Source organism: Leuciscus leuciscus, assembly GCF_965113295.1.
Source record: "Leuciscus leuciscus genome assembly, chromosome: 10".
Classification (NCBI taxonomy): Eukaryota; Metazoa; Chordata; class Actinopteri; order Cypriniformes; family Leuciscidae; genus Leuciscus; species Leuciscus leuciscus.
Window position 1 is genome coordinate 24,448,778 of NC_138734.1, and position 27,496 is coordinate 24,476,273.

Sequence of the window (27,496 nt, forward strand, 5' to 3'; positions counted from 1 at the left end):
TTTAAAAAGTATAATATATAACGTAACATATAAGAGGCTATAATAACAACAGAGAATAATAAAACAAGATAGCATAGAAATCAGTAAATATTAGACAAATATAAGTCAAAATAACACATTTTAAGTAATTACATTTATTTTCAAACATTTTGAACTAAAACCACAGCTATAGTATACAGATTTAAAACTTTAAAGGGTGGCACAACATCTCTGTGAACAACAATTTCATGAACCCACTAAGGTATCATTGAAATCATTCAGCTTTTCTTTCTTTTCTTTCACATGAAGTAATAAGATACTACAACAGGCATTCTGCTTTTTCCTAATATGTGACCCTGGACCACAAAACCAGTCTTATGGGTAATTTTTTTTTAATTGAGATTTACACACCATCTGAAAGCTGAATACATAATCTTTCCATTGATGTATGCTTTGTTAGGATAGGACAATATTTGGCCGAGATACAACTATTTGAAAATATGGAATCTGATGGTACAGAAAAATCTAAATATTGAGAAAATCGCCTTTTAAGTTGTCCATTTCTATTGGCGATAGTGCTGCATCCATTCACAAAAATAAATGTTTTATATATTTAAGGTGGGAAATTTACAAAATATCTTCATGGAACATGATCTTTACTTAATATCCTAATGATTTTTGGCATAAAAGAAAAATCTATAATTTTGACCCATACAATGTTTTGTTGGCTATTGCCACAAATATACCCGTGCAACATAAGACTGGTTTTGTGATCCAGGGTCACATATTATTTTGCACTTTTTTTTTAACGATCTCCACAAGGAAAGGGTTCTTTCCAAGTGTCTTGGCAGTGAAAAAATGGAACAGATATTAGACAACTACAGTAGTTAAAACAGACATATTGTATATACATAGCACAAATTAAGGTAATATTGGTATATGAAGACAAGTGGACCTGTTTGTGGACGAAAAATTTTCATTCTTAAAGTATGCATTGGGAATGCATGAGCTGATTGAAAAGGTATACACTGAATGCAATGCAAGTCACTCTGGATAAAAGCATCAGGCAAATGCATAAATGTTAAAAGTTATAAAATGGTGCAGTTCGCAGATATGGACAAATTAACAGCCCAATATGATACCATAAGACCAAATATTGATGTAAAGCCTTTTACCAGCATCATGTGGCAAACACTTGCACTTAAGACTTAAAACAAACAGCATGAAGTGTATGTTGTATGTTTTACCCAGACTTCTATTTTAAGTGCATTTCTGCACATACACACACACTTTAGTCAAAATAATATTCTGTTTGAATCCACAGCATGCCATAAATGCTGCTGATAAAACTTAACTTGTATTGAACCAGAATATTCCTTCAAAACTTTAGCCGCACAGGCTAGGCTTAAGCCCTAGACTAAAACTCATGTTTGAGCTGTTGTAACTAAAATACATTTGCACTGGTATATCTTAAAATATGTCAGTGCCATTGTTTTGTCTCAAGATGCACACCAGTAATATTTTTCTATGGCACGTTTATAAAAGTCCCCCTGTGGTGCAAATCCAGCTTTTAATGTTGTTTATATGTCTATGTGGTGTTTTTAAAATGCTTTAAGACAAACCATGTGCAAATTAACAAGTCAATAACATTGCTGAGTATTTTCTCCTTAAAACTGCAGTGAACCAAAGACAGTCTCAAAAACACGGTTTGAAATCGCTGGTGTTTCTGACATCACAAACTACCTTGTAACCAATTACGTCAACGTGATCGTCTGAGCTGGTGTGAGTGAGTGGAGGCGGGGCTAATTTGCATATTCATAGAACTGTGTATATACTAAATGAGGCAAGAGTGTAGAGTTATAAGCTATTTTAAGGCATGAAGATTTATTTTCCCCAATGAAAAAAACTTTAAAATAGGCCCATGTCATCAAAGATGTATGAATTTTTAGTCAAAATTGACTACAGGGGGACTTTAAATCCTAATTGAACTAATTAAACTTTCTAACCTAAAAATCTTACATTTCCTAACCCTAACCTAATCCTGGCTTAATTTAAGACGCGTCTGTGAAACATGACAAGAGACGTCCATGCAGAAGCTATTTTCAGCCAAAGGCCAGGATAGCATGACTTGAGTCAATATTAAACAAGGGTTGAACAGATACTGTCAGATAAGATCTTCATTATACATCATTAGCAGCTGTCTGTCATATAGGTGGGTCTGCTAAAGGAACAGATGTTTGATAAATCGGATTTGTGTGATAAGTTAATCATGTATAAAACATTCCTTCATTTTGTATACCCCTATTTCCAGGTCATGAAAGGCCTAAAATGTTGAGCCTCACACTCTTTACCACCAGGTGAAAACCAATTTGTAGAAGAAGTTGTAGCTCTTAAAGAGAAACCCTTTGTCTATGCTGTGTGGTTGTATCTTTACTTTATATCCTTTGGCCTCTATGTCCGTTTTGACGCAATCTAACAAGTCATCCACTGATGCTGGAGCTTTCCACGGACCAAAGCTCACCACAGACTCTTTTGGGGTGCCGAGACTGTCAATAGCATCATTGTATCTGGCTAAATCATCTTCTGTCCTCACAACACACACGATTATGTTGGAGTAGCGTGAGGCGATGGCCTCCGCTCTGGCCACCCGGACAATCACCTCCAGGTTTTCACGGTAATTCGGCACACGGGCCAAAAACTGCTGTCTTCCGACCGTCTCTCCAAAGAACTGAGGCGTCTCCTCAATGGCTTTGACCAGAGGTTTGATGTCATAGTAAAGCGCCTCCTTGTGCACTTCCTGCAGGTTATCAGTAGGAACTTTCTCTGTTCTGAGGTACTCAAGGATGTATGCAAAATGAGTCCCATCACGGTCTACGAAGTAACGACCCTCGGGGTCCATCCGTTTGGTGGATCCGTTAAACAGGTCTGCCAGTGTGGAGTTTGGGAATTTCCGGATGGTCCCCAGGGATGTGCTGAAGACATGACCTCCGATATTCAGCTGCACAACTTGGGATTTCTGTGGACAGAGAAAACAAGCAAATAAGGAGGTCATATTTTCTCTATGGTGAAATGACATAAGGCATAATTAAATACTAACATTAAGCAAGTTTTGAGGAATCAATCAAAGCATCAAAATAAGACTCCCTGAATAATTGGTAATTAGAAAAAAAAGGGGGAAACCTCACAATATTAATTTTAATCAGATTTGTAAAATGTGCATAAAAATTGCAAAAACACTAAAATGATAGCAGATTTTCATATTGACATAACATGGTATTTACATGGTAAAAGTATTTTTAGAGAATTGCTAAAAACATGGTAGTGTAGTACGTCATAAATATATAAAATAACGCCATGTAGGCTATTTTAGTATACTGTCAAAAAATAAAATAGAAAAGTGAACTAGTTGAAGGATGCACAGTAGCAGATTTACTGGCATTTATTGCCATAAATGTTACATGCTCATTGCTCAGTATTTGGAATTTAAAAAACGTTTAAGTTTTTGGTAGACTAAGTAAACTTTGTAATCAAAATAAAATGCAAAATTCATGTCGAAAAGACAGACGTTGTTTAATCTTTCACCTGCTTCCGCCTTAAGCATACAATACTGTTGGGAATAACTACTTTCTTGTTACCAAGTATCGTGTACAGAGTACGCACAACTCGCGTGTATTTGCTTTACAGGTAGTGCTGTGAAAATATACCGTGAACTTTAATAGCACTCAGACAGAGACAACGTTATAACGTGTCAAAATTAAATGAATTTTACAAAATTACACATCACACGATCGAAAGCACTGAAACACAGAACAGCTGTTACATGAAATACAACGCTGAAAATGTTACAATGTGACTATTCATTTTCAAATGTAAATGTTTAATGTCTTACCGACTGTACAGGTGCTGAGGATTGTTTTCCAGGAGATTTGTAGTCCGGTAAACTCATTGTCTTCAGTCAAAGCTCGAGTTCTTCAAGCAGTCAGCAACAATCAAGCTGTGAGAATCAGGTGTGCGTGTGTGTAACTTTATAAGATCCACCCATGACACACACAGGTACAGCAGACCTGCACTGCTAGATCATACGCTGCCTTCATGAATAGACAAGCAACTATTTTTCTCTTAAAAAATCAAATAAAACTAAAATAGTTTAGTCCACTAACAAAAGTACCATGGTTAATGCTTTTGTTTGATGCATTTGTATAGAATACCAAATAACAGTCATCTGACACCTTCACAGCACATCTATTCAGGTTGGAAAATTCAAAATCCCCAAATGTTTTGTGCCATAACCTGAGGTTCAGGAACTAACAGTAAATGAAAACCAGCAGCCTTTCATCTAAAAATAAAGCTGTAATTAAATAAATCTCTAAGTGTATAGCGATTATCACATGAGCATACCAGTAGGGTAAAAACATTCTGCATACCTTCATATGCAACACACTTCCATTTATATAAAATCAGTAAATGCGGCAAAGAAAAATTCACATCACTAACATGCATGATGCACCTTTTATGGATAACATGCCTTACGAGTGGGTATTTACATTCTGGGACACCATCGGCCAGTAAAATGTTAAAAGCTTCTAAAAGTACTGGGACCATTCGTAACAGCTTTGAAACACATTTAAATCAAATGAAAACAGACAACACTTTCCCCATTTATTCTTTCATTTTATTATACAGAAAAGTGTAGGCCTTCCATCAATGATCAGTCAACCTGGAAGAGACAGAAACATCTGTTAGAATAATAATTTAAAAAAGCATTTCAAAAACAAGTAGTCAAACAAGGAAAATCCCTTCTCAGACAAATGCCTCAAAATCTTCAATCTAAGAAGACACACGATCTCTGAGGACCTGAAGTCAGACGCACAGAACGTGAGCTTGACCCAGAATCCTCAGAGGGCGGCCTCAATCCGACTCGTCATCGAATCATCACTGAAGGGTACTTGACACTAAAACTGGGGTTTTAAGGTCTTACCCCTTTATGCAGTCGGCACTGGGGTTCCCGGTGGCATGACTGGGGCCTCAGCCTTGGCCCCGGCCCCCTTCTGTTCGGACACTGGGGTGGTGGGGAGGACCTCATCTTTGGGCTCCACGATGCTGACGTGGTCAGGCAGGGGCTTCTTGGGGCCGATCTTACCACTGGGATCCCAAGGAAGCATGATTTTCACCTTGATTCCAAGCACACCTATATGAACATACAGATTTAGAGAGAAATATTTAGAAATATAATTCCAACCCATTTGATCTTTACCATAAGCTTCAAAGCATTCAGAACCTTCTCAGACTAACGCCTCTAAATCGTCACACTGCTCTGAAAACGTACAAAACAATGCAATTCTGGTTCATTACATCACCGAAGGAAAGATCATTCGGTTCAGAGATTCCATTTGGAACATTGATTAGTTACTCAATATGAAAGACATTAGTGGTGCCATGCTAAACCAAACGGCTTTAAATGGCAAAAGCTTCGCACATTAATGTCCATGTACTTAACAGAGATGTGCATCAGCTCAGACTTGCTGATTTGAATCACAAGCTCTCAATGCAATAGATTCATTGAAATGGGTGTCGCAACTAAATCACCTGATCGCGATAGGGATTAAATCAGATGCCACGGACCCCAAATGTTCATCCTTGTGAGGTTCTGCCACTCTCAAATGTAAATGTTTCTTGTATCAAGACCCAATTGACAAGAAATTAGCAAATATTTAGAATCAATTCAGTTAATTTAAAATTGTATTTATACATATTTTTAAATTTCACTGACCCCTAGAAAAAAATTAAATGCACCACAATTTGCTAAAGATTTGAGAAGGTAAAACTCAGTACTCATGAATCTGTTTGAAATATTCTACGGATAAAATTTAGTTTCCATTTGGTTACATTGCATTTTTTTCCTCAGTACTGTACTGTTATAGCACTGCTTTCAATCATTTTAATAACTTAGCGCAGCACACCGTAGCAGGCCCTGAAGACAACAAACATGTTATAGAAATATAAACTGGAGTATAAATAATCTGGAGTCCAATTAAAACACACTGCCTGCTTTCTATCCATCCTTCTCAGACAAATGCCTCATATGTCTTCAAGCGATTGGACTCGCTGCTTTGAGGACCTGAAGTCAGACGCACAGAACGTGAACCTGACCCAGAATCCTCAAACAGAACGGGCCCTTTTCCGACTCGTCATCGTATCATCACTGAAGGGAATCTCAGTCGGCAAGTGTGCATGGTGTGTTAGGAAGTGAACTTCCCATTAAAATGACTTTTGGCAAAAACAAAACTTCAAGAGAGCCATCAGTTAAATGAATCTTCCTCACCCTGTCTGAGCAGGACGTGGCGGACAGCAGTGTCAACGTAGTAGTTAACGGGGTCTCCACTGTGGATCATCAAGCCATCCACAAACTTCATGGATTTGGCTCTCTGACCTCTCAGTTTACCAGAGACGACCACCTCACAACCCTTGGCCCCGCTCTCCATGATGAAGCGCAGCACACCGTAACAGGCCCTGAGGACAAACAACATATGGAAATATAAAACACAGGATATGAAAGGAAAAATAATCTGGACTCCAATTAAAACAAGCTGCCTGCTTTCTATCCATCCTTCTCAGACAAATGCCTCATATGTCTTCAAGCGATTGGACTCACTGCTTTGAGGACCTGAAGTCAGACGCACAGAACGTGAACCTGACCCAGAATCCTCAGACAGAACGGGCCCTTTTCCGACTCGTCATCGTATCCTCACTGAAGGGAATATCAGTTGGTAAAGTTGCATGGCGTGCTAGTAAGTAAACGCTTACCTACGGACAGCCAGTCCTCCGAGCAGCTTGTAGCGCAGAGACTCTGCCTGAGCAATGGCGCAGAGACCCCGGGTGGCGACCTTCTCAGCGTACAGCTACAATGAAACAAGACCCAATACGTCAGAACCAATGAAGCAGGTCTGTTACAACTACGCAATCACCTGATCGCGGTAGTGATTAAATCAGATGCCATGGACCCCAAACTTGTTCATCCTTGTGAGATTCTGCCCCTCAAATGTAAATGTTTCTTGTATTAAAACCCAATTTACAATGAGAAATTAGTAACAAATCTAAAATATTTAGTTTCAATGACGTTACATTACACTTTGTTTCTACTCATAGCGTTGTACTGATAGAATACTATATCTACTCAATCAAATTTTTGGGGGGTTCTCATATTTAAATAATTCTACTGACCCCTAGAAAATAATGCACCACAATTCCTTAAAGATTTGAGAAGTTAAAACTTAGTACTCATGAATCCGTTTGAAATATTTAGTCAATTACAATTCTTTTTCCTCAGTACTGTACTGTTATAGTACTGCATTCACTCATTTTAATAACCTAGCGCAGCACACCGTAGCAGGCCCTGAGGACAACAAACGTGATATAGAAATATAAACAGGATATAGAAAGAAAAAAATTATCTGGAGTACAATTAAAACACACTGCCTGCTTTCCATCCATCCACCCTTCTCAGACAAATGCCTCATATGTCTTCAAGCGATTGGACTCGCTGCTTTGAGGACCTGAAGTCAGACGCACAGAACGTGAACCTGACCCAGAATCCTCAAACAGAACGGGCCCTTTTCCGACTCGTCATCGTATCATCACTGAAGGGAATTTCAGTCAGCAAGTGTGCATGGTGTGCTGGGATCGCATTGCATAGGTACAGCTACAATGTAACAAGACCCAAAACATCAGAACTACCCATCCCAAACTAGTTTTGGACCCCATTTATAACTTCACTAATCTTACCTCCACACTGCCCTCAGGGAACCCAAATCGTTTCTGAACGACAGCAGTCAGTTCACGAATGCGGCGGCCTTTCTCTCCCAGGACATTCTGGGTCCTAAGAATGACAAACGGATGAAGTTATTGCACTTTATGCTCGAGTTAAAACTATATCAATGCTTTTAAACACGTGTAGTCATGCAACTAAACAAGTGGATATAGCCCACACCTGGTGGCTAGGATGATGATTTCTGTTCTTGTTGGCGTGACACGGACCTCCACACCGGAGTACCCATCCTCGGCGAGCTCTCGGGTCAGGAACTCATTCAGTTCAGCTTTGAAGATGCCATCTGACACGAACTGACAGATAAACATTCAAATTATTAACATTCCTAAAGCGGAAATAAAATTGCAGACAAGTGACAGTCTTGTATGATCATAAACAATTACATCTTACTTGCATTGTTTTGTATTAAACCCCATGACAAATGTTACACAAAGGTAAAAGACAAACTATATGCTGTTCGACACTAGTAATATGTGTTGCATGTACAACTGCTGATATATGTATCTCTCCATACAGTCCATACCCGAATGAAGTGTCAAGTTCTTGCAGTCATACTAACAGAAGTTTCCGGATTTATATAAAGTGCTTAAACATCCCTTCTGTATTGTAATATACATGTTTGAACCGCACAAATTTTAAAGTAGACTGAACGCAGCGCTGCGTATATCTGCCATGTTTCACATCAGATTCAGTGCCGACATCATCCAGCTCAATCCACATATACAGCCTTTTAAAATCCTCATCTGAACCTCTTTAATTATAATTAAGTACCATAGTAATAATGTACAACTCTTATTTCGCACCCATGTGCTTTAATTACATATATTTGCGGTGAAATTCGTACCAACCTTTCTCTTCTTCGAGATTTGCACCGCCATCTTGTCGGAGGCCGCGGACAGGAAAAGGAATTGGCATTGGAGCGGAAGTGCACTTATGGCAAAGGATTACTTCCGTATGAATGGATGTGGTGATGGGAATTGTAGTCCTTACGTTACACGCGGTAATCTCTATGGTCATAACCGCATTTTGTTTTTAAATTGTAAAAATGTATGACCTGCGACATGTAATTGCCGCTCTTCTATTATTTTCCGGATCAAACACTTGTAATGATTTATTTAATAAAAAGTTGAATAGGCTAATGTATGTGTGAGGGGAGAGAGAGAGAGAGAGAGAGAGAGAGAGAGAGAGAGAGAGAGAGAGAGAGAGAGAGAGAGAGAGAGAGAGAGAGAGAGAGAGAGAGAGAGAGAGAGAGAGAATGCCTAAAATATAAACACATCAGAGACCACTATTACCCCAAAATTAATAAAAGATTGTTTAATAATGTAAACGTGTTTAAATAAAGTTATTTTTGATACATATTTTTCATTCTTTTCACTCTGCACTACAATAAAAACACATCAAAATAACAAATAAATGTAACTTTTTCTTTATTATTATTTTTATTGTCTTTTGTAAGTTGAACCACAATGTCACATTATTATTAACATTAATAAAATGAAACGATTTTTATATAGCTATTTTCCAGCTTTAATACAAAACTCATTCTAATACAAAGTGATCAAAATCATGCATGGCTATGAAGCAATCATCAATACAAAACATGTATCATAGATAAGTAAAAAGAAAATATAATACAGAAAATGGTATATTATCCTCTGTAAGCCTTAAATTCTTTGTTATTTTTAGTAACTGGCTATGTATACATTTTCACACCTGATTTCTTCTTGAATTCTGACTTACGTGAGGTGAACTAACATATATATTTTGTATGATAAACATGTATATCACATATCACAAACACAGTCTTGGCATTCTGGAAAATTGTGAATATATATATTTTTTATCTTCATGTCAAAACAATACGACATAATGTAAAACTACATTTTTACATATATACATTCCTTTTGGACCTCAGTGCCAAAAGCAGAATTGTTCACACTGGAACTATTTAAAACAATTGCAGTGGTAATTCAACCCAAGTAAGGTTAGGATTGACCAAAGGCGACCAAATCAATTGCTCATCCAATGGACACAAAAGTGTTGGGCTTTGACCATCCTCCTTCCAGCTTTTCCTCATCTTGGTGTCAATAACAGCATAAACCCCAACAGAACCGTCCTCATACCCTACATACACAAACAAATCCTCTGACACAGTGAAAGTAGAGGGATTCTTGCACAAATAGAACCTACCTACGGTCTCCCCATCAGTCAGACGTATGACTACCAGCATCGGTTTTTCATGGAGATCACAGGATTTGTTGTGGCACACCAGAGAGGAGAAACATATATAGACCACATATTGACCAGAAACACCTACAGTCACATATGGTTGCTGAACTGGTCCTTCGGTTCTCAAAGAGCAAAGTTTACTGTTGGAGAAGTCTAAGATGTTAATAGTGGATTCAGATATAGAAAGGATGGCATACCCCCCATCTGATGATAGGCTAAAAATCTCAGGTTGACACAAGGAAGAGTCTGGCAACTTGAATTGATGACAAATAGTATCCTCTGTTAACCTCCAGGAGTACACGGTGCCTGAGGCTGAAGCAACAATCACATAATCTGGATGGCCATGCAGAGAATGGAAAGCAACAACATCTGACCTGTTGGAGCACGAGAAGCATTTGCTAACATTACCAGACCAGAGGCTGACAGCCAAGAGATTCCCATTGTTAAGACCTAAAAGGAAGGTGCTTTCTGGTGAAATTGCAGCATTTCTGAGAAGATGATGAATGCTGCAAATCATGTGTCCACTCTGCAACTTCCACACCCTTGATGGACTTGTCTCTGACAGGGCAACTCCACAGTTGCCCTTGGGAGTTATTAAAACCTTGTATGCTTGACTACCAGAGATTCTGTGAATATTTTCCCCACTGTTGGTGTCCCAGACATATATGTCTCCTGTTGCAATACTCACAAGGTAGTTGCCATCTCCAGAGACGGACATAGACTCCAAATAACCTTGGTGAAGGAAGCGGGCTTCTACTTTGCCACTTGATATTGCCCACTTCCACACAAGTTCTGAGCCATCTGCTGAGTAACAGCTTCCACCATTAGATCCGACAGCCACCATCTTCACCCTCTTTCCAGATTTTGGGCCCAATGCTGAAGCTGTAATGAGATCCATGTCCCAAATAAGAACACTTACACTTGTTATTGCTGCCAAGTAAGTGGCTCCACATTTCAGAAGTTTACTAGCTTGACAGTTAGCAGTGTCCAGACTCAACACACACTGTCCGGAGGAGCAATTCCAGACTAGAAGAAACGGGCAATTGCACAGTAAAGCAAGGATGAATCGTGAATTTTGATCCATTATGGCTTGCTTAAATGTTTTTCCTCTCGGGGGATTGAAGTGATCAAGTACATTAATTTGATGTATGTCAATAAGTTGTATTTGTTGCTTTTTGCATATTAGGAGAATGTTGTCTCCGTTCTGGTCTGTGTTTAAAACCTCATCCTTGGTTGTGCAATGGTTCTCACCAATCAGAACTGGTTCTGTTATAATCTCAAGATTCCAAGCAAATACATTTCCTGCTTGATCTACACATGTAACCATCCCATCACCCTCAGAGTGAATAATCTCAATTAATGGTATATCTTTTGGACAAGTGAAGGTGGCTAGAAGCTTGCCATTGGGCCAATCAAATAATGTCACAGAACTTTCATTCTGTCCACAGTAAATGATATCTGCATCCTCAGAACATGACACACAGGTTATCTCATAAGCACAGTGCAGTTGGGTATGTTCCTCCCTATCAACAAATACACTAACAATGTTTTGTCCTCTCCACCACACAAACATTTTGTCAGCGGACACCAAGACACCCTCAAGAATGGCGTTTTCCCTGTTTTCTCTGTGTTGGGTTTCAATTTCTTGAGGCTGTGCATTAACACCTGCATCCAACAAGACAAGTTTACCGCAATGGGTGCTGAGAAGGAATATGTTTTCAGAACTACTGACACTTGTGAACTGCAGATTCGAGGATTTGGTAAGTTTGAAGCCTTCAAATATACCTCCATTACAAATCCAAGCAGTGCCATTTTCCAGTACAACCACCACAGTACCACCTTGAGATCCAGCTGACTGCATGATCTGGGAAGCTGTTGACCCTTGTAGTGTACAGTGGGTATAAGGGACTGAAGGAATTGGAGGCAACACAGTATACACTTCATTTTGTGGGATCATACCTTTAGACCTTGCTGAATTAACACATTCCTCCAATGTAGGAAAAACACTCAGAAAAGGAAGGAGTTTGGCTTGCAGTACAGTTGGGAGATAGGCTGGTTTGTTCCTCAGTAGACATGCTGAAGATCTCAAGATGATGTGGAGGAGCTGAAGTTCCCTGGGAAAAACCAACTGAGATGTCCTCTCAAGCCACAGAAACAGTTCATCAGTCAGTGCTGCTTGCAGCATTGCCTGGAGGTATTCTTGAGAAATCATTTGGTTACCAAGTTCGTCAATTCTTCCACTTTTCAACAAATGGAAAGAGAGTACGTAGAGTTTTCTCAAATTGGGATATGTTCTTGTTGATGGACTCACAGCAGTAGAAATATAGAAAGGAGGAGAAAAGATCCAAGGTTGACTTGGTACTTGTCTGTCAATGTAAATATTCTGTGGGACATCTGAAGAGGTTGGGATTTCCATGCCTTTGTTGATCAAAGGCTTTGCTGTGCCATTTGCCCAAAAGCCACTGAAATAATCGGACAGCACATGATTTATCTTCTGACATGTTTCTTCTAAACACAGGTACCTCTTACATATGACCAAGGGGAAGTGTCTGCTGACCCAGAAAAGAGTTTGGGTACCTAAAATGTTCCTCAGGACCAGAAACCCCTTCAGGTCTGAAAGAAGAGTTTCCACAAAAACTTCAGGTACCCTCAAAATAAGTGGTACGTCATCGCCTGGTGGAAGAAAACATGCTAGAACTTCATCATCACAAGAAAGAACATCCGTCAACTCAACTGCGGTTATGCCATACCTGGCCATGGTAAGATAGCTTAAAGCTTTGGAGACTAAAGCTTTCCCATGCTTCCTCTCCAGATGATCAAACATCAGAACAATGTTATTATGGACCTCTTGGACCAGAGTGTTCTCTGTAATCTCAAACTCTGAGTTCCAGTGGATTGCCTGTCTATGAATGAGTTCCATGTATAGCAGGACAGAGCATTTTTTAAAAGCCTGATTCACATACATCTGTTGGCCTGAGGTGATCTTTCTGTTGGACTCCTGAAGACGTGTTGTCAGCAGCTGGCTGCAGCTTTTACTCTCTACTGGTTGCAACTCAAAGAACAGGGTTGAATCTGGGTAAAACATCTTCAGGGTAGCAAGGATGGCACGCCTGTTTGCAGTTATGGAAATGAGAAGCTTTACATTTGAAGCTATTGATTCGGGAAGGAATGTCAAGTCCAGTTGTACATCCGTCTTTGGCAGTTGGTCAAGACCATCTATGATGAGCACCAGAGGATTCTTGGATGGTGATCTTGAGGTCAGGAGCCTTTTAAAGTTTTCTTTTAGTTGAAAGATGTTGTTGACAGAGGTACTACTTGAATCAACCCTTTCACAAAAATCTTTGAGAAGCTGTCTCAGAGAGTTGTTGACATCTATGAAGTACACAATAATCTCAGGATCCAGGTTCTTCAACCATACGGATGCCTACAAACACAAAAGGCCTCATGAGTGTCATATTTATACTACAGTAGTCAACATTTGAAGTGGATCAAAACCTTTCATCAATGTTATACATGAATTTTGAATGATTCCTGTCTTATGCTGGGTACACACTAAAAGATTTTTCTAATCTTAAAAGATAAAAAAAATATGAGAGACCACAAACATGAGGACAAAAAAATCCTAGATTTAACCATTTTGCTCTTATGTTGAACATGTTGAATATTTACGATTCGCGATCGGGGCGGCTCCGATGTTCTTCTGAGCAGATTCAGTCACTCTTAACACACCTCACACTGAGTGAAAATCTTATAAAATAATCTGTAGAACCATCAAGGTAATCGGGAAATTACCTAGGATTGTCGGAAGGGGAGAAATCGGCCCAAAATCAGCCCGATTATCTTGTGGTGTGTACCCAGCATTAGGACAACGCTGATGAACTTTTTTGATCCACTTCATATGTTGACTACTGTATATTTCTAAACATATACAATATCAAATTATTGCTTATTTATCAAATTGAAGGATTACAAAACATTTTCTGAGAGATACCTGACTTGCACAGTGAGCCAGAAGTACAGTTTTGCCTGAGCATGGTCCACCGTTGAGTATGAAAGGAAATATTGTATTTTTTCCCCTTAGGTAGGATTTAACATGTTCGACTTCTGCCCGTTCAATTCTGTAAAGAGAGGAAAATATGTGGCACAGGCTTTTCTGGCCAGATTCATCAACTGTAACAGCCCTTTCCTTTGAGACAGCACGGTCAATGAGTCTCTTGAGATCAGTATGTAGCTGCTCACTCAGACCAACAGCAAAGTTGAGCCTCTTCTCGGGAGTGTAACCTTGAAAACGATTGCACTTTGTGGTGGTGCAGTACACCAGGGCTTTGTGGGAGGCGACCAAACTCGGCAGGAAGTGATCTCGGAGCTGGGACAGCCGGTGAAACTGGGTTTGTTGCTCTGGGGGCACTCCATTTGGTTTCAATGGGATAGTTATTTTATGAACATAGCAAATACATCTTTGGATCTCTTCAATGGAATGGTTTTCGTAGGCATAGTGGATGTCATTTTCAAGAGCTGGTTTAAAAATAAACATAAATGAGACACTTTTGATTATGTAGTAGTTATGCGCAATTAAACAGACACTGACTTACCTGACCGGAAATATTTCTGAGCTTTGTCATGTGTCATAGTCCCCTCCTGAACACATTGGTTCACAACATCATGAAGGATTCTCCTCACCTCTGGAAGTACCTTGCACCAGTTGTTCTCTTCACTTGGATTCTCTCGCTGATGACAAAAGATTAAGGAGTAAATGATCTGGTGCTGTGCACCAATAGTGCAAAAATATTACTTGCCTGGACACCAGGTTGATCAAAATTTCCTGTCGGATTGAGCATACAGAACGAAGGAGGAATGGCATTCTCATCTCTGTGGTAGCATCTCTCCAGTATGTCGGTCCTGAGGCCCATGCGTTGGCATACCTGAAGAACACACTGGAACTCTGAGGCTTCTATCTGCTCAGGTAAATTTGCATCTCCATATTGTTCACCCACAAACCCCTGAGACGAGAAACAAAAACTAAAATTAGATAATTTGGTACGTTTTTTTCCTCCAGAGAGATGGTAGACATTATTTTCCCACGTCACAAATATCACTTCACTAAAATGTACATTTTCATACATTTATTAACAAACTCTGCATTAAATACAAAAAGAGATGCTCTATTGTTAAAGGTGCTCTAAGCGATGTTGGGTGAAGTCACTTCTTGTTGACGTTCAAAGTATTGTCAAACAAAACGGAGGCTAGCTCGACCCTCCCTCCTCCTCATCCCTTCCGTGCTTCCTGAAACAGTCATGAACCATATAGAAAAACCAAACTGGATTTACCCACCTGTCCAGCAAAAACAGAGCCACCTGAATGTCGGATTGGAAGCCCTTCTGCCGGCGGAGTTCTCGCCACCTTTTGAACGCTTTTCCGATGTAAATTCGGAACTTTACGCGTTCCTTCTTCTTTCCCCTCTTCTTTTTTATTTGTTCATCAGAACGTCGTCTCTTTGGTCGTGTGTCGGCCATATAAAAATTCTCAAGAATATACATTTTTAACGTTAGTCGTTGTCGTTGTCTAGGACATCTCTCCTCTAGCTAACTTCCCTCTTCATGCTTCTCTCTCCTCCACTCCCCACACCCCCCTTCATGTGCACGCGCACTAACCCCCCAACCCCCACCCCCAAATCATTCTTGTCGGTTATTGGCTGGAACACTGTTTGTTATGTTTCGTGGTCCAGACTGGGCCAGTTTGTTTTTCTTGCCGTTTGTGGAGCCTGGGCTGTCTACAGAGATCGCGTTTTTTACAGTGTGTTCAGGGGACAGGCAGCTAGCGGATAGTGAGGAGATGTTTGCTGTATGTGACAAAAAATGTTTTGGCCTAAAAAACTTGTGACATCACTTAGAGCACCTTTAAGCACCTACACTGTAAAAAAGAAAAATGATTTATCACTTTTGTCTTTTGTCAAATCAACTTAGATAATTAATGTGGTTCAGATAACATAATATTTTGAGTTTCTGTTGATTAAACCAATCTCCTTCATTGTATTACCTCAATACAATTTTTTAATTTTTTAATTTCAATGAACTCAACATTTGAAGGCAACCAGGTAACTTACTTTATTAAAATTTTGTTTGTTAAGTAAACAAATAATTTTTTTACAGTGAGAAACTAACCATGGTAACATCACTGTACATTAGGAACAGATGTCCCCAATCTTAAATCATGCTGTATTGAACCAAAAGTTTGTTACCACAAAGAAAGGGCCCAGAGAATTCTTCCTGCAGTCCTCCAGCATCTGCAGTCGTTCCTTTTCTGCAGGCCAGTTTTGGGGATCTGCTGCTTCATACGGGTCAATAACCTGCAGAGAGGTTGGATCCATAGACAGTTATTAATCTACGATCTACCAAATGATTGGAAAAAGACTTTGTGTTAGCAGCCTATTATATCCCAAACTATTAGCCAAAACAACCACAGTGTTTACACAGTAAATTGTCTATTGACATGCTTTTAAAGAGCAGTATAGAAATAGTGTTAACAAGAGAAGTTCAATACAATTCCAGCCAGTCTTTTGTCATTTGCATAATTAAAAATACATGATGTTTAGCTACTAGTGAGACAGTAGGATTGCTGGTAAATGCTCAATGTTCCAATGAAAGAAATTAACATTATTTATTCATGTCACTGGATTTAAACACAATTGAGCTCGTGGTAAAAATCATTTGTTACTGTCAACTGGAAGGGAAGCAACACAACTATAATGTTCTTTAGAATTAGATTGTTTCCAAACTGGTCAATTGACAGAAGACAGAAAAGAGAATGACGAATGTTTACTCACTCTGAACTCAACTCCATGTGTGCATCTGCAATATTCTCTCAGTCTGGGGAAAACTCTCTGCCTTAGTAACCTCCTCTCAACCAAAGATTCTGCAACACAATTTGCACAATTTATTAACTATATTAGTAATATTATGTAGTTACAACTTGCTTTTATTCCTTTCAAGAACATTTGTAAAATAACTAAGTAAATGGATAACTACAGCAATTGAAACATTTATTCGTTCATGTGTAGATTTATCTAAACATTTCAAATTTGACTAATACAAACTGTGATACATACCTTCGGGGTTGGAGCACAGATAAACTTGAACACAAGCCATCCAATTTTCTTCAGAGTGAGAGTTTCTTATTCATTCCATGTGGCAGCATAAAATTAACATGAAGCATTTTGTTCTTCTAGAAATATGTGAAAAATCCACACTCATTAGCCTGTGGATGGAGGCGAGGAGGGTGACTGCATGTTTTGCCTGGTATCTCATTTCCCAGCAGGAAACATGTCTCTGTTATGTACATGGAACTCTAGGAGAACCGCCCACTCTTTTGAGAACTGACAGACAAGCGGCATGATTTGATAAACTAGTCTGATATCATCCAACAAAAACACACTCTAGATTTTAAACAACTTGTGAAAACATTCACACACCTATAGCAAAAAAAGCTTAAAATTATTTTTTAATGCATTAACTAACATGAACTAACAATGAGAAATATTTTTTACACCATTTATTAACCTTTGTTAAATGCTAGTCAATAACAATGTTCACGTTTATGGTGCATTTACTAATGTTAACAGTATAACATTTGGCCTTGAAAATGTGGTAACACAATAAGGTTTCATTAGTTAACATTAGTTAAAATACTGTGAATAACATGAACTAAGAATTATACTTCTACAGCATTTATTAATCTTATTAAATGTTCATTTCAACATTTACTAATACATTATTAAAATCAAAAGTAGTATTTGTTAAAGGGATAGTTCACCCAAAAATGAAAATTCTATCATTGTTTACTCACCCTCAAGTTGTTCCAAACCTGTATGAGTTTATTTGTTCTGCTGAACACAAAGGAAGATATTTGGAAGAATGTTTGTAACCAAACAGATCTCGGTCCCCATTGACTACCATAGTATATTTTTTTCCTACTATGGAAGTCAATGGGGACCGAGATCTGTTGATTACAAACATTCTTCCAAATATCTTCCTTTGTGTTCAGCAGAACAAATAAACTCATACAGGTTTGGAACAACTTGAGGGTGAGTAAACAATGATAGAATTTTCATTTTTGGGTGAACTATCCCTTTAACATTAAAATAGTGTGAATAACATTAACAAACAATGAACAACTGGGTATTTATTAACTAACATTAACAAAGATTAATAAATACTGTAAGATTTATTGATCATAGTTAGTACATGTTAGTATAATTAACTAATGTTAACAAATGAGACTTTATTGTAAAGTGTAATCGAAAATGTGTTGCTAAATTTTGAGATTTAAATGAACTAAGATTAATAAATGCTGTAGAAGTATTGTTAATTGTTAACAAATGAAACCCTATTTTAAAGTGTTACTAAAAACTCATATTCATAAAGAAAGGGTGAAAGGAGATGATTAGCCTTGTTCAAATTTTCTTCATCCACTTACTAAATATAATACATGTGATGTTATTTTTTAAATTTATTGTATGTTTGCTTTTTTTGCAACCCCTTTTACTACAATGTGGGAAACGTCTGAATATTATAGATAACATGAAAAATCTGATTTGTGTGATTTCACTATTTTCTATGAAATAAACATGAAACAAACATGAAATAAACACAATTTAGAAATGAAAGAAATAAAAAGATTTGTGACTTATGTTTTTAAGTTTACATTACATTTACATGCAACCACGTCCATAAAAAAAACCATCAAAGCAGAAGCACTTTCCCCAATTTTTTATTTAACATTTGTACACAATAAATACAAATAATTTTACAGCTAATATGCAGAAAGAATATTTTTCACCTGTTCTCTGATATTGTCACTGCAGCAACAGTCAATTGTTGTTATTCCATCTGTTTTTTTGTTTTGTTTAGCAGCTCGGAATCACCTTCAAATTTTAATAAATGCAAATAAAATCACTTTAGAAATAAAAACAACTAGAATATTCAGCTAATGCTATTGAAGAAGCCCCAAAGAGTTGAATCTGGCCAAGAGAACTGGGAGCGCAATAAAAAAAAAAATGGAAATGAAAATATCAAAAATTTTGCGTTCGTTTCATAGGTGAGAACGGTATTTGACACAATGGGCTTTAACCTCTAACCATAAACTTCAAAACAAGTTTGATAACATTCAAAAGATCTCAACGAGATCAACAAGAAAATAGGTTGTGACAGGAAAATAGAAACAAAGGGAAGATACTCAAACATCTTCCTCTCTGATAAAAAAAGGCTACTAAACAAACGTTTTTTTTTGTTTCCTCCCACGTCTCACTCTCACACACGTTCTTTTCGTAACGACCCTGTTCTTGCTTAACAGAACTATGGTACCATTTCACAAAATGGATCTTTTTTTTAATTTCTTTCCACTGTTTATATTATGGAATCAACATAATAACTCTGTTCTCTTTCAAATATTATGGGAAAACTACAATCAGTCACTCTCACGAGATCAATAACACATGACGCTGGGCAGCTTTATCATCGAAAAGAGGCAGCTGGGACGCAAACACATTTAAAAAAAGATGATAAAATGAAGGGGTCAAAGCACTGAAATTCCAGAAAAGTGCTGGGACATATCAAGATATGCATGAAGATACTGTGAAATAATAATGATGATGGTGATAAATCTAAATAACAGGCATTCCTCATTTAAGATGAAATGTTTCTTAAAATAAAAAAAGAAGTAAAAAAATAAAAAAACATAGCTGCCCCTTGTACGGAGGAAATGCACTTAGGACACTGTAATAGGTTAGCTTTCATCGGCAGTAATTAAAACAAAACATCTCCATGATTATCCATCTTTCAGTCCACCTTTTCTGTGCTTGTTGGAGGGAATCTATCCCATCACATCTGAAGAAAATTCATCACAATCTCAAATACTGCCATGACACTCGATAAAAGAAAAACAAAACGCATGCCGTCTGGAACTCTACAGTGCCGACGGCATGAGAATAAGAAATGCGTTAGGCTGGAAAAGCACTTTAACTGATACTTGTATATTGATCCGTATATTTCCATGATTATGTTCCGCCCGAACAGACGCACACATCCCGGTAATGCGGAGGCGAACGTTGCAGAAACACGCTCAGAGACACCACGACATCTTTAGATCGGTCTCGCGCATATTTTTGAGGACTAAATATTAGTAATACATACAAACACTGGTCTTCATAATGAAAAGTTGAGAAAAAAGGATATAGCTATGTAGTTAGTACTTTTTCAGATCAACACAAGACAGAAGAGCAAGCTAAACTGATGGGGGAAAAAAGAGCAAAGTAACCAGCCTTCCTCTCTTTTTAACCCTCGTCTTTCTCATTCTCCTCTTCCGCATTTTTTTCCTTGATGCTTTTCATGTACAGTTCCCTTTCTCCTTGAAGTCCATATGATCTGTGATGTTTAACGTGATTATAACATTCCTATGATGACAGTAATGTACTGTGCTATTACATATGAAATGCGTAAATAGGACTATTCGTGGCTGACCCCTTTTGCACGACAACGCAGGCCTCCTGTATCCTCCAATAATTCTTTGTATTGCATGTTCGGCTCTTCAAAAGCCCGCTGAAGAGATGGATGTGCAAGTGAAGCCTCTTTTAAACTCTTTTAGCACCTGCTAAACCCCTGTATTTGATTCCTTTCTGTGTTTTTAGATGCAAACCTAATCATTTACTGGCATTGAGTGGATAAACCAAGTTTTAAACAAGTTCCCGTTGCACAATTAGGTAATTACGAATACAAGGATTAGAGTTTGGCATGAAAGCGGTTTAAGGCACCAAACAGTCCGTGACGCCAAAAGAGGTGTTTGTTTTTATGAAAAAGAGTGGTGATGTCTTTGAGACGCTGTTCTCCGCCCACTCGGGTGTTTAAGGATGCTCATAGGGCAGGTTAACGCACACCCCGCCCCTTCCATAAGGAGTGGGAGGGGTCAGAGGTCAGATGGGGTTTGTTGTCAGTCCACTAGGGCGGCGCTCTACACCAGCGTGATCTCCACTTCTTCGGTTTTCTCCACCTGTCTGCGAGCGTGCTGCTTTGGAGGAGGTGGTGCCGCCCGAACCTAAAGAAACACAAAATAAACAAGATTAATACAGAACAGCTAGCTTAAAAAATGTGTAGGTCATAAAATAAAATAAAAGTTAGGAAAAATAAATGATATATAGCCTATATGTGACCCTGGACCACAAAACCAGTCACATGGGTAAATGTTTTGACATTGAGGACAATATTTGGCAGAGATACAACTATTTGAGAATCTGGAATCTGAGGGTGCAAAAAAAATCGAAACATTGAGAAAAATCGCCTTTAATGTTCGAGATTGTGCCGCATTCACTCACAAAAATAAATGTTTTATATATTTACGGTTGGAAATTTACAAAATATCTTCATGGAACATGATCTTCACTGAATATCCTAATGATTTTTGGCATAAAAGAAAAATCGATAATTTTTACCCATTTAATGTGTTGTTGGTTATTGCCACAAATACCCGTGCTACTTGTGACTGGTTTTGAGATCAAGGGTCACATATGGTGAAATATATATACATGATTGTCATTTATTATAACAGGTTCACTTAAAAGTTGAAAATTGTTATAATATATTTTTGAAGCCTATTAAATGTAAATAATTATGGCTTTCCTTTATACTGTAACACTGAATGGCTATAATTACTCATTTCATCCTGAGAAAAAACTTATTTAATAGAGACATCAGTAGCAGTATTGGTATAGGTGAAAAGATGCCATTAAACAAATATTTAAAATAAACTGTCTTTATGTTGTTTCTACATTAATTTGGATATTTAATGTGAAAATATGTATTACAAGTTACAACATAAAAAATCTATTACAAATTTTAATGTTAGGTTCGAGGTCACAATTAACTACAGAAAAATGTGCGATTAGTTGAATAAAAAAAAAAAAAAAAATTATTTTAAATGTTATTTCTTAAATTTTATTGATGATAAATATAATTTGTTATATTTAGGGGATGAAATATGGTTTGTATATGTTAACTGTCAGGTTTAATGAGATTCACACATAATAATCTTTAAAACTATACAACTTTAAAAATACATTACATTTATAAAATATTAAATTATATATTTCTCTGGACTTTAAAGCTCTAGTGATCTGAAAACAAAGTAAGCAATCACTTAGCAATCTAGTTTTTTTAAAACTATATTTTTCTAAATGTAAGAAACTACACAATCTTACACATAACGGTTTTAAAATGTAATATTGAGACATTAGAGCAGGATGTTCATAAAACAGCCAAAAACAGATTGGTTCACATACAGGTCTGAGTTTTCCAGGTCCGGATCCATCTGGAGTGAGTCTCAACGGCTGAGAGAAGCCTGGGCTCTCTGGACTTAAGCTGGAATTGTGATCTAAACCAAATGCAGAACATTCTCGAATGAAAATCTTAACAGACATGAATATAAAGAGTAACACAAGAGGTTTCCTGAACACGACTAGTGTCTTACTATGAACAGCGGCTTTCTGCGGGATGGGCAGTTTGTGTTCCCCATTGACAGACGGTGAGCGGGGCAGTGAGGGACCACTGCTGGTCTCCGGGCTCGTGTACGGACTGCAGGGCGGCTGGTCGTACAGCGGCAGAGGAGGAAGTGATGAATGAAGCCTTTGGCACGGGGACACCTGGGGAGGACAACACATGTTACATGCTAAGCTAACGTATACAAACCTTTCAGAGTCAGATATTGATAATATATAGACTACCATTCAAAAGTTTGAGTAAGATTTATTTTTAAATTAATACTTTTATTCAGCAAAGATGCATTAAATTGATCAAAAGTGACAGTAAAGTCATTTATGATGTTACAAAAGATTTCAATTTCAATTTCAATTTCTATTCACAAAAAACCCTGAAAAAATTCAAATACAGCTTTGCATCACAGGAATAAATTACATTTTACAATAGAAAACAGTTATTTTAAACTGTAATATTATTTCACAATATTGGCATTTTTACTGTATTTTTGATCAAATAAATGCAGCCTTGGTGAGCAGAAGAGACTTCTTTTAAAAACATTTAAAACAAAATTACAGAGCCAGTCTTTTGAATGGACTGGTAGTGTACTCTGTTTTATTGAATTATATAAAACTCAGAATCATAAAGAGGTATTTAATTGTCAAAGAACACACATTTATGATTATCTTAGACATACCAACTAGCAAAATAGCTTAACATCCTTATACAAAAACATCTGACAGCAAAATTCAGAATCAAGTATTCCAGAGAATCGTGTAATTCTATAATGCTATATTATCCACATTAAAGTATAGTTTTATTATGACTGTGTTCACATGATTAGGGTAATAAGAAAGGCTTTGATCTGGCACTACCCCGGATGGCATTGATTACAGGAAGGAAGTGTCCACGCCTGTAATCAACGGCAGGACTCAGACATCAAACCCATTCAGAAACACACAATAAGTATGGACACAGAGTCTCATTGTCATTTACAGGTCAGAGTGAGTTTCGGATGTCTTACCTGTGTGTCTGTTCCCCAGTGAGTGTCTCCGTTTTCTGAGGCTGTCAGGTCCTCCACCAGCACGGACGGAAAGACGCCCACTCGACCGTTAAACTCTCCCTCCCAGAAGCCGTCGTCCTCCTGGTTGTCCTTGTTGAGGATGCGGATGATGGCTCCCTCAGGGAATGACAACTCGTCATCCGTCTGACCCTCGTAGTCGTACATGGCCTTCACAAAACTCACTGGGAGAGAAAAAGAAGAAAAGAAAGGGGTTATTAATAGGTGAGAAGATAGCAAGCTCTTTTGAGTTATTTTAAATATGTTGGAGACATCTTAAAGGCACAAGCTCACTAGTTAGGGACTTTATCCATTTAAAAACAAAAACACCACTGTTCAAAAGTTTTGGGTGGTAAGATTTGTATTGTTTTTGAAAGAAGTCTCTTCTGCTCACCAAGGCTACATTTATTTGATACAAAATACAGTAAAAACAGTAATACTGTGAGATATTATTACAATAACTCTCTAAATCCTGTGATGCAAAGCTGAATTCTCAGCATCATTAATCTGGTCTTCAGTGTCACATGATCCTTCAGAAATCATTCTAATATGCTGATTTGCTGCTCAAGAAGCTTCTTATTATCGATGTTGAAAACAGTTGTGCTTTATATTTTTGTGGAAACAGTGAAAAATTATTTCATGATTCTTTAATGACTTTTATTTGGAATTGAAATCTTTTGTAATATTTTAAATGTCTTTACTGTCACATCTGACGACAGCATCCTTGATGAATAAAATAATGAATTTACTTCTTACTGATCCCAAAAGTTTGAACTGTAGTGTATATTGACTATTTTTAGACTTTTAATAAAGCGCTTTATACAATACAGGTTGTTTCAAAGCGGCTTTACAGTGATAACAGGAAAATAATTCAATGATGCAATGAGTTAATTTCGGCTGTACAGCAGCTCTAAAAGAAAATAGTGTAATTGTTTAGATGAATTCATCTGTCTCGTGTGTGTGTTTGACTCACTGCTGCTGTCTCCGTTGAAGCTGCCTGATGCCAGCTCAGGCTCGGTGGAGTTGCTGGAGGAGTGTGAACGTGCGTCCAGAGCAGCGAGCGACTGGAGCATGCTCAGCACGCTGTTGGACGTGGGGAACTGCAGGTACTTCTCTGGAACATAGCCCACATGGCCGGACTTATTTCGCGCCTGGAACCAACATTTACATCATTAAGCATCAAGTCATTTATGACCAGGGCCAAACAGAATCTGCAGACTTGAATCCCATTTCCCATTTTCAACACTTGACCCATTAATACTAACACTTACTATTCTATTTCTCATCCATCTATTTAAGAAAACACCCTTCGCTACATGTACTGTGTCAGACTAGCTGGGACTTGTCACATGACTTGCATATTGTTGCCCTCATTTTGAAGTCGCTTTGGATAAAAGTGTCTGCTAAATGATTAAATGTAAAAAGTAATGCAAGCTACATATTTTTTTTTTTTCAATAATCCATTACACTTGGATATACGCCACAATATATATAAAAAAAGATGTTGCTAATTTCATTTCATTGACTTTAAATATAGAGCTAAAAGAATACAATTATTTATAAAAATATTCTAAACCCAAAAATGTAGTAATCAAACTCATAAACAGGCCCACATGGAATCAGCGCCCACTCAGAACTTTCCACAGAATTCAAACAAACTGTCATTCAAAAAGCTGGAGTGTAGAACTTTCAGAAGAACAGTTGTAGGGGTTCTGTGGAAATCTTGTCTTGAGATCTAAAACAAACATTATTTTCTTCTTTACATCTTCTAGAAAAACAGTCTGATTGATTTGGGACAAAAAAATAAACTTCAGCAGGTGGTGTTAAACTGCTAAAATAACCAATGGTATGATTGGTTCACCTTCACCCAGTCCTCCATGTCCCCGTCTTCTATAACCTCCAACATCTCATGCTCATCGATCGTTAGTTCATCGGGTTGAGAGGCCTGGGAGAAAGAGAGAGGTGAAAAGACTATTGAGCAATACAAGGCCAACTGTGTGGGTTAATATTTTTCCAGAAACCAGCAGACATTTTAGCAGTTTCCCAGACACAACCATAACAAATAAGAGAACGGATCCTGGAAGACAGTAAAGTGCAGGGGCATTTTTAAAATATTTATTTTGGCTGCAGTGTGAAGAAAAAAATTCCAACATGCATTATAAAATGCCAGCCTGAACTGGCTGCATCGAAAGAATAAATGTGAAAGCGGTAAACTGCAGCCCTATTACTGACCACCGTCAGCATTTTCAGCAGATCGGTTAGGACATCATGTTATGTGAATCCTAAATAACATAATTAATATTCATGAGCCAAGCTGCTGAGCAATAAACTCCCTGAGGAGAAAAGATGTTAACAACAGAGATGCCATCTTTGACTAATGTTATTGCTAAGCTAATGTTTCTAAATATATTTGAGAATTGACTAGCTTTTAGTTGTTAGAATAATAAACAATAGGGACAGACATTTGAGACTTATTTCAACAGTGTCATGTGTGTTATAACAAAACTCAATTCAAATTCAAATTTAATTAATGCCAGAGTGACTGACATTTCTTCAAAGTTTGATTTTCAGATGATATGTGCAAACTAGGTATTTTAAACAAACAATGTCATATCTGTGACTTTGATGAGGTTTATTACATGTTATTTTAGTACTATTAATACTATTATAGCATTTATCAATATTTTTCATTTGTTGACTTTTATTTTTATATATTTAGCTTTCATTTTATTTAAAGTTTTAGTAATTTTGTTATGTGCTTCTGTCACTGATATTATTATTATTATTTTAAATAGTTCTATTTAGCTTTTATTTCAGATTTAGTCATTTTAGTACTTCAACTTCAACTTATCTTCAGTTGGTTGCCAAGGAAACATTTCTAATTTTCGAAATTTTTTAAGTTTAGGTTTTTCATCTAATATTTACATTTTATTTTATTTCAGCTTTATTTCCATTAAAACAAGTTTGTTTTAGTTACAAATAACACACATTTCAGACTGTTCCTAAGCCCCAGTTAAATATGTTTTTAAATAAATAAAGGTATTTTTACATTCCTTGTTTAATTTAATAAACGCAAAAAGTGAAATAAGATTGTTTTTTTAAAAAAGAAGAGCTATTATAGAAAGTGCTTTTGTTTATGGTTGTGGATTAGTTAAGTGCTTGTGTCTATTTATTATAAATTCTTACATTTTTCCAAGCAAGTTTTTTGTTTTAAATTTTATGTAAAATGCCTAATTAAAAAAAACATCCATTTAAAACCAATTTATTAAATTGTATTTGAAATAAATGTATATTAAAACATTATAATTTTGATTATACATAAATATTTATGATTCAGTAAGTTTCAGTTTTTCATAATTTTATTTTATTTTATTAAATCACTGGTCGCCACAGTTTTCAGAACATTCGTAAGCCCCAGTTAAACGTGTGAATTTACCTTGTACGAGTAGAGCACCTTGCAGGTGAGCGGGTAGTTCCTCAGGGTTCCTGAAGGACTTGAGCTGCTGTCGTCGTACGTCTCCATGTTCTCTTCTAATTCTTCTCCTTCCTCTCTGTCCAAATCCACTGTGGTCTACAGAAACATGACAAAGCGTGTCACTACTCTGACAAACACCACGGCTCGCTTGTTGATTCAATATCATTCAACAAACTTTAAAAAGTTTGCCTGAGGCTTTCTTTGTGGGTTAACGTACAACTGCATGGAACAAACAGCTCAAAAGACCAGCGTTCCAGAGGTGTGGACTCTACCTAGTTACCGCCCACCAATCTCATTGGCCTTGTGGGGATCAGGCGAACATTTTTCCCCAAGAGACAAAATGTAGCAACAGAAAAATCAACAAAAGACACAGGCATTGGACACTCATACCTCCTCAGTTGTTCACTGTA

The 27,496-nt window shown here is 37.4% G+C and overlaps 3 protein-coding genes across 4 annotated transcripts in view; all 3 read right to left on the bottom strand.

Moving 5' to 3' along the window:
• Positions 1-331: 331 nt before the first annotated feature.
• LOC309508459 (small ribosomal subunit protein uS3) lies at positions 332-8,810 on the bottom strand. 2 transcript variants are annotated; one of them, XM_082183102.1, is made up of 7 exons: positions 8,653-8,810; positions 7,967-8,097; positions 7,762-7,855; positions 6,784-6,878; positions 6,302-6,489; positions 4,958-5,167; positions 4,630-4,696 (listed from the first exon to the last, which is right to left on the bottom strand). In XM_082183102.1, the coding sequence occupies exons 1-6, from the start codon at positions 8,680-8,682 to the stop codon at positions 4,962-4,964; spliced, it is 744 nt and encodes a 247-aa protein (XP_082039228.1). In that variant the 5' UTR covers positions 8,683-8,810; the 3' UTR covers positions 4,630-4,696; positions 4,958-4,961. The 2 variants fall into 2 exon arrangements, with proteins under 2 accessions (XP_082039229.1, XP_082039228.1); XM_082183103.1 differs by lacking the exons at positions 6,302-6,489; positions 6,784-6,878; positions 7,762-7,855; positions 7,967-8,097; positions 8,653-8,810 and adding an exon at positions 332-2,995 and having other exon boundaries at positions 3,869-4,696; positions 4,958-4,972.
• Positions 8,811-9,214: 404 nt separating this feature from the next.
• LOC309508302 (NACHT and WD repeat domain-containing protein 2) lies at positions 9,215-17,675 on the bottom strand. The gene is made up of 7 exons (XM_082182850.1): positions 17,139-17,675; positions 16,857-16,945; positions 16,272-16,379; positions 14,830-15,033; positions 14,626-14,761; positions 14,025-14,548; positions 9,215-13,457 (listed from the first exon to the last, which is right to left on the bottom strand). Exons 1-7 carry the CDS (start codon positions 17,176-17,178, stop codon positions 9,753-9,755), a joined length of 4,806 nt encoding a protein of 1,601 aa, XP_082038976.1. The 5' UTR covers positions 17,179-17,675; the 3' UTR covers positions 9,215-9,752.
• A 1,108-nt stretch (positions 17,676-18,783) lies between these two features.
• The window catches only part of fchsd2 (FCH and double SH3 domains 2), a 99,515-nt gene continuing 90,802 nt past the window's right edge, over positions 18,784-27,496 (bottom strand). The window contains exons 14-20 of the mRNA XM_082182957.1: positions 27,048-27,182; positions 25,473-25,556; positions 24,585-24,762; positions 23,576-23,796; positions 22,547-22,718; positions 22,359-22,450; positions 18,784-21,118 (exon numbers count right to left, since the gene is read on the bottom strand). Of these exons, the coding sequence (XP_082039083.1) occupies positions 21,035-21,118; positions 22,359-22,450; positions 22,547-22,718; positions 23,576-23,796; positions 24,585-24,762; positions 25,473-25,556; positions 27,048-27,182 (966 nt within the window). The 3' untranslated portion in view covers positions 18,784-21,034. The remainder of the gene's footprint in view (positions 21,119-22,358; positions 22,451-22,546; positions 22,719-23,575; positions 23,797-24,584; positions 24,763-25,472; positions 25,557-27,047; positions 27,183-27,496) is intronic.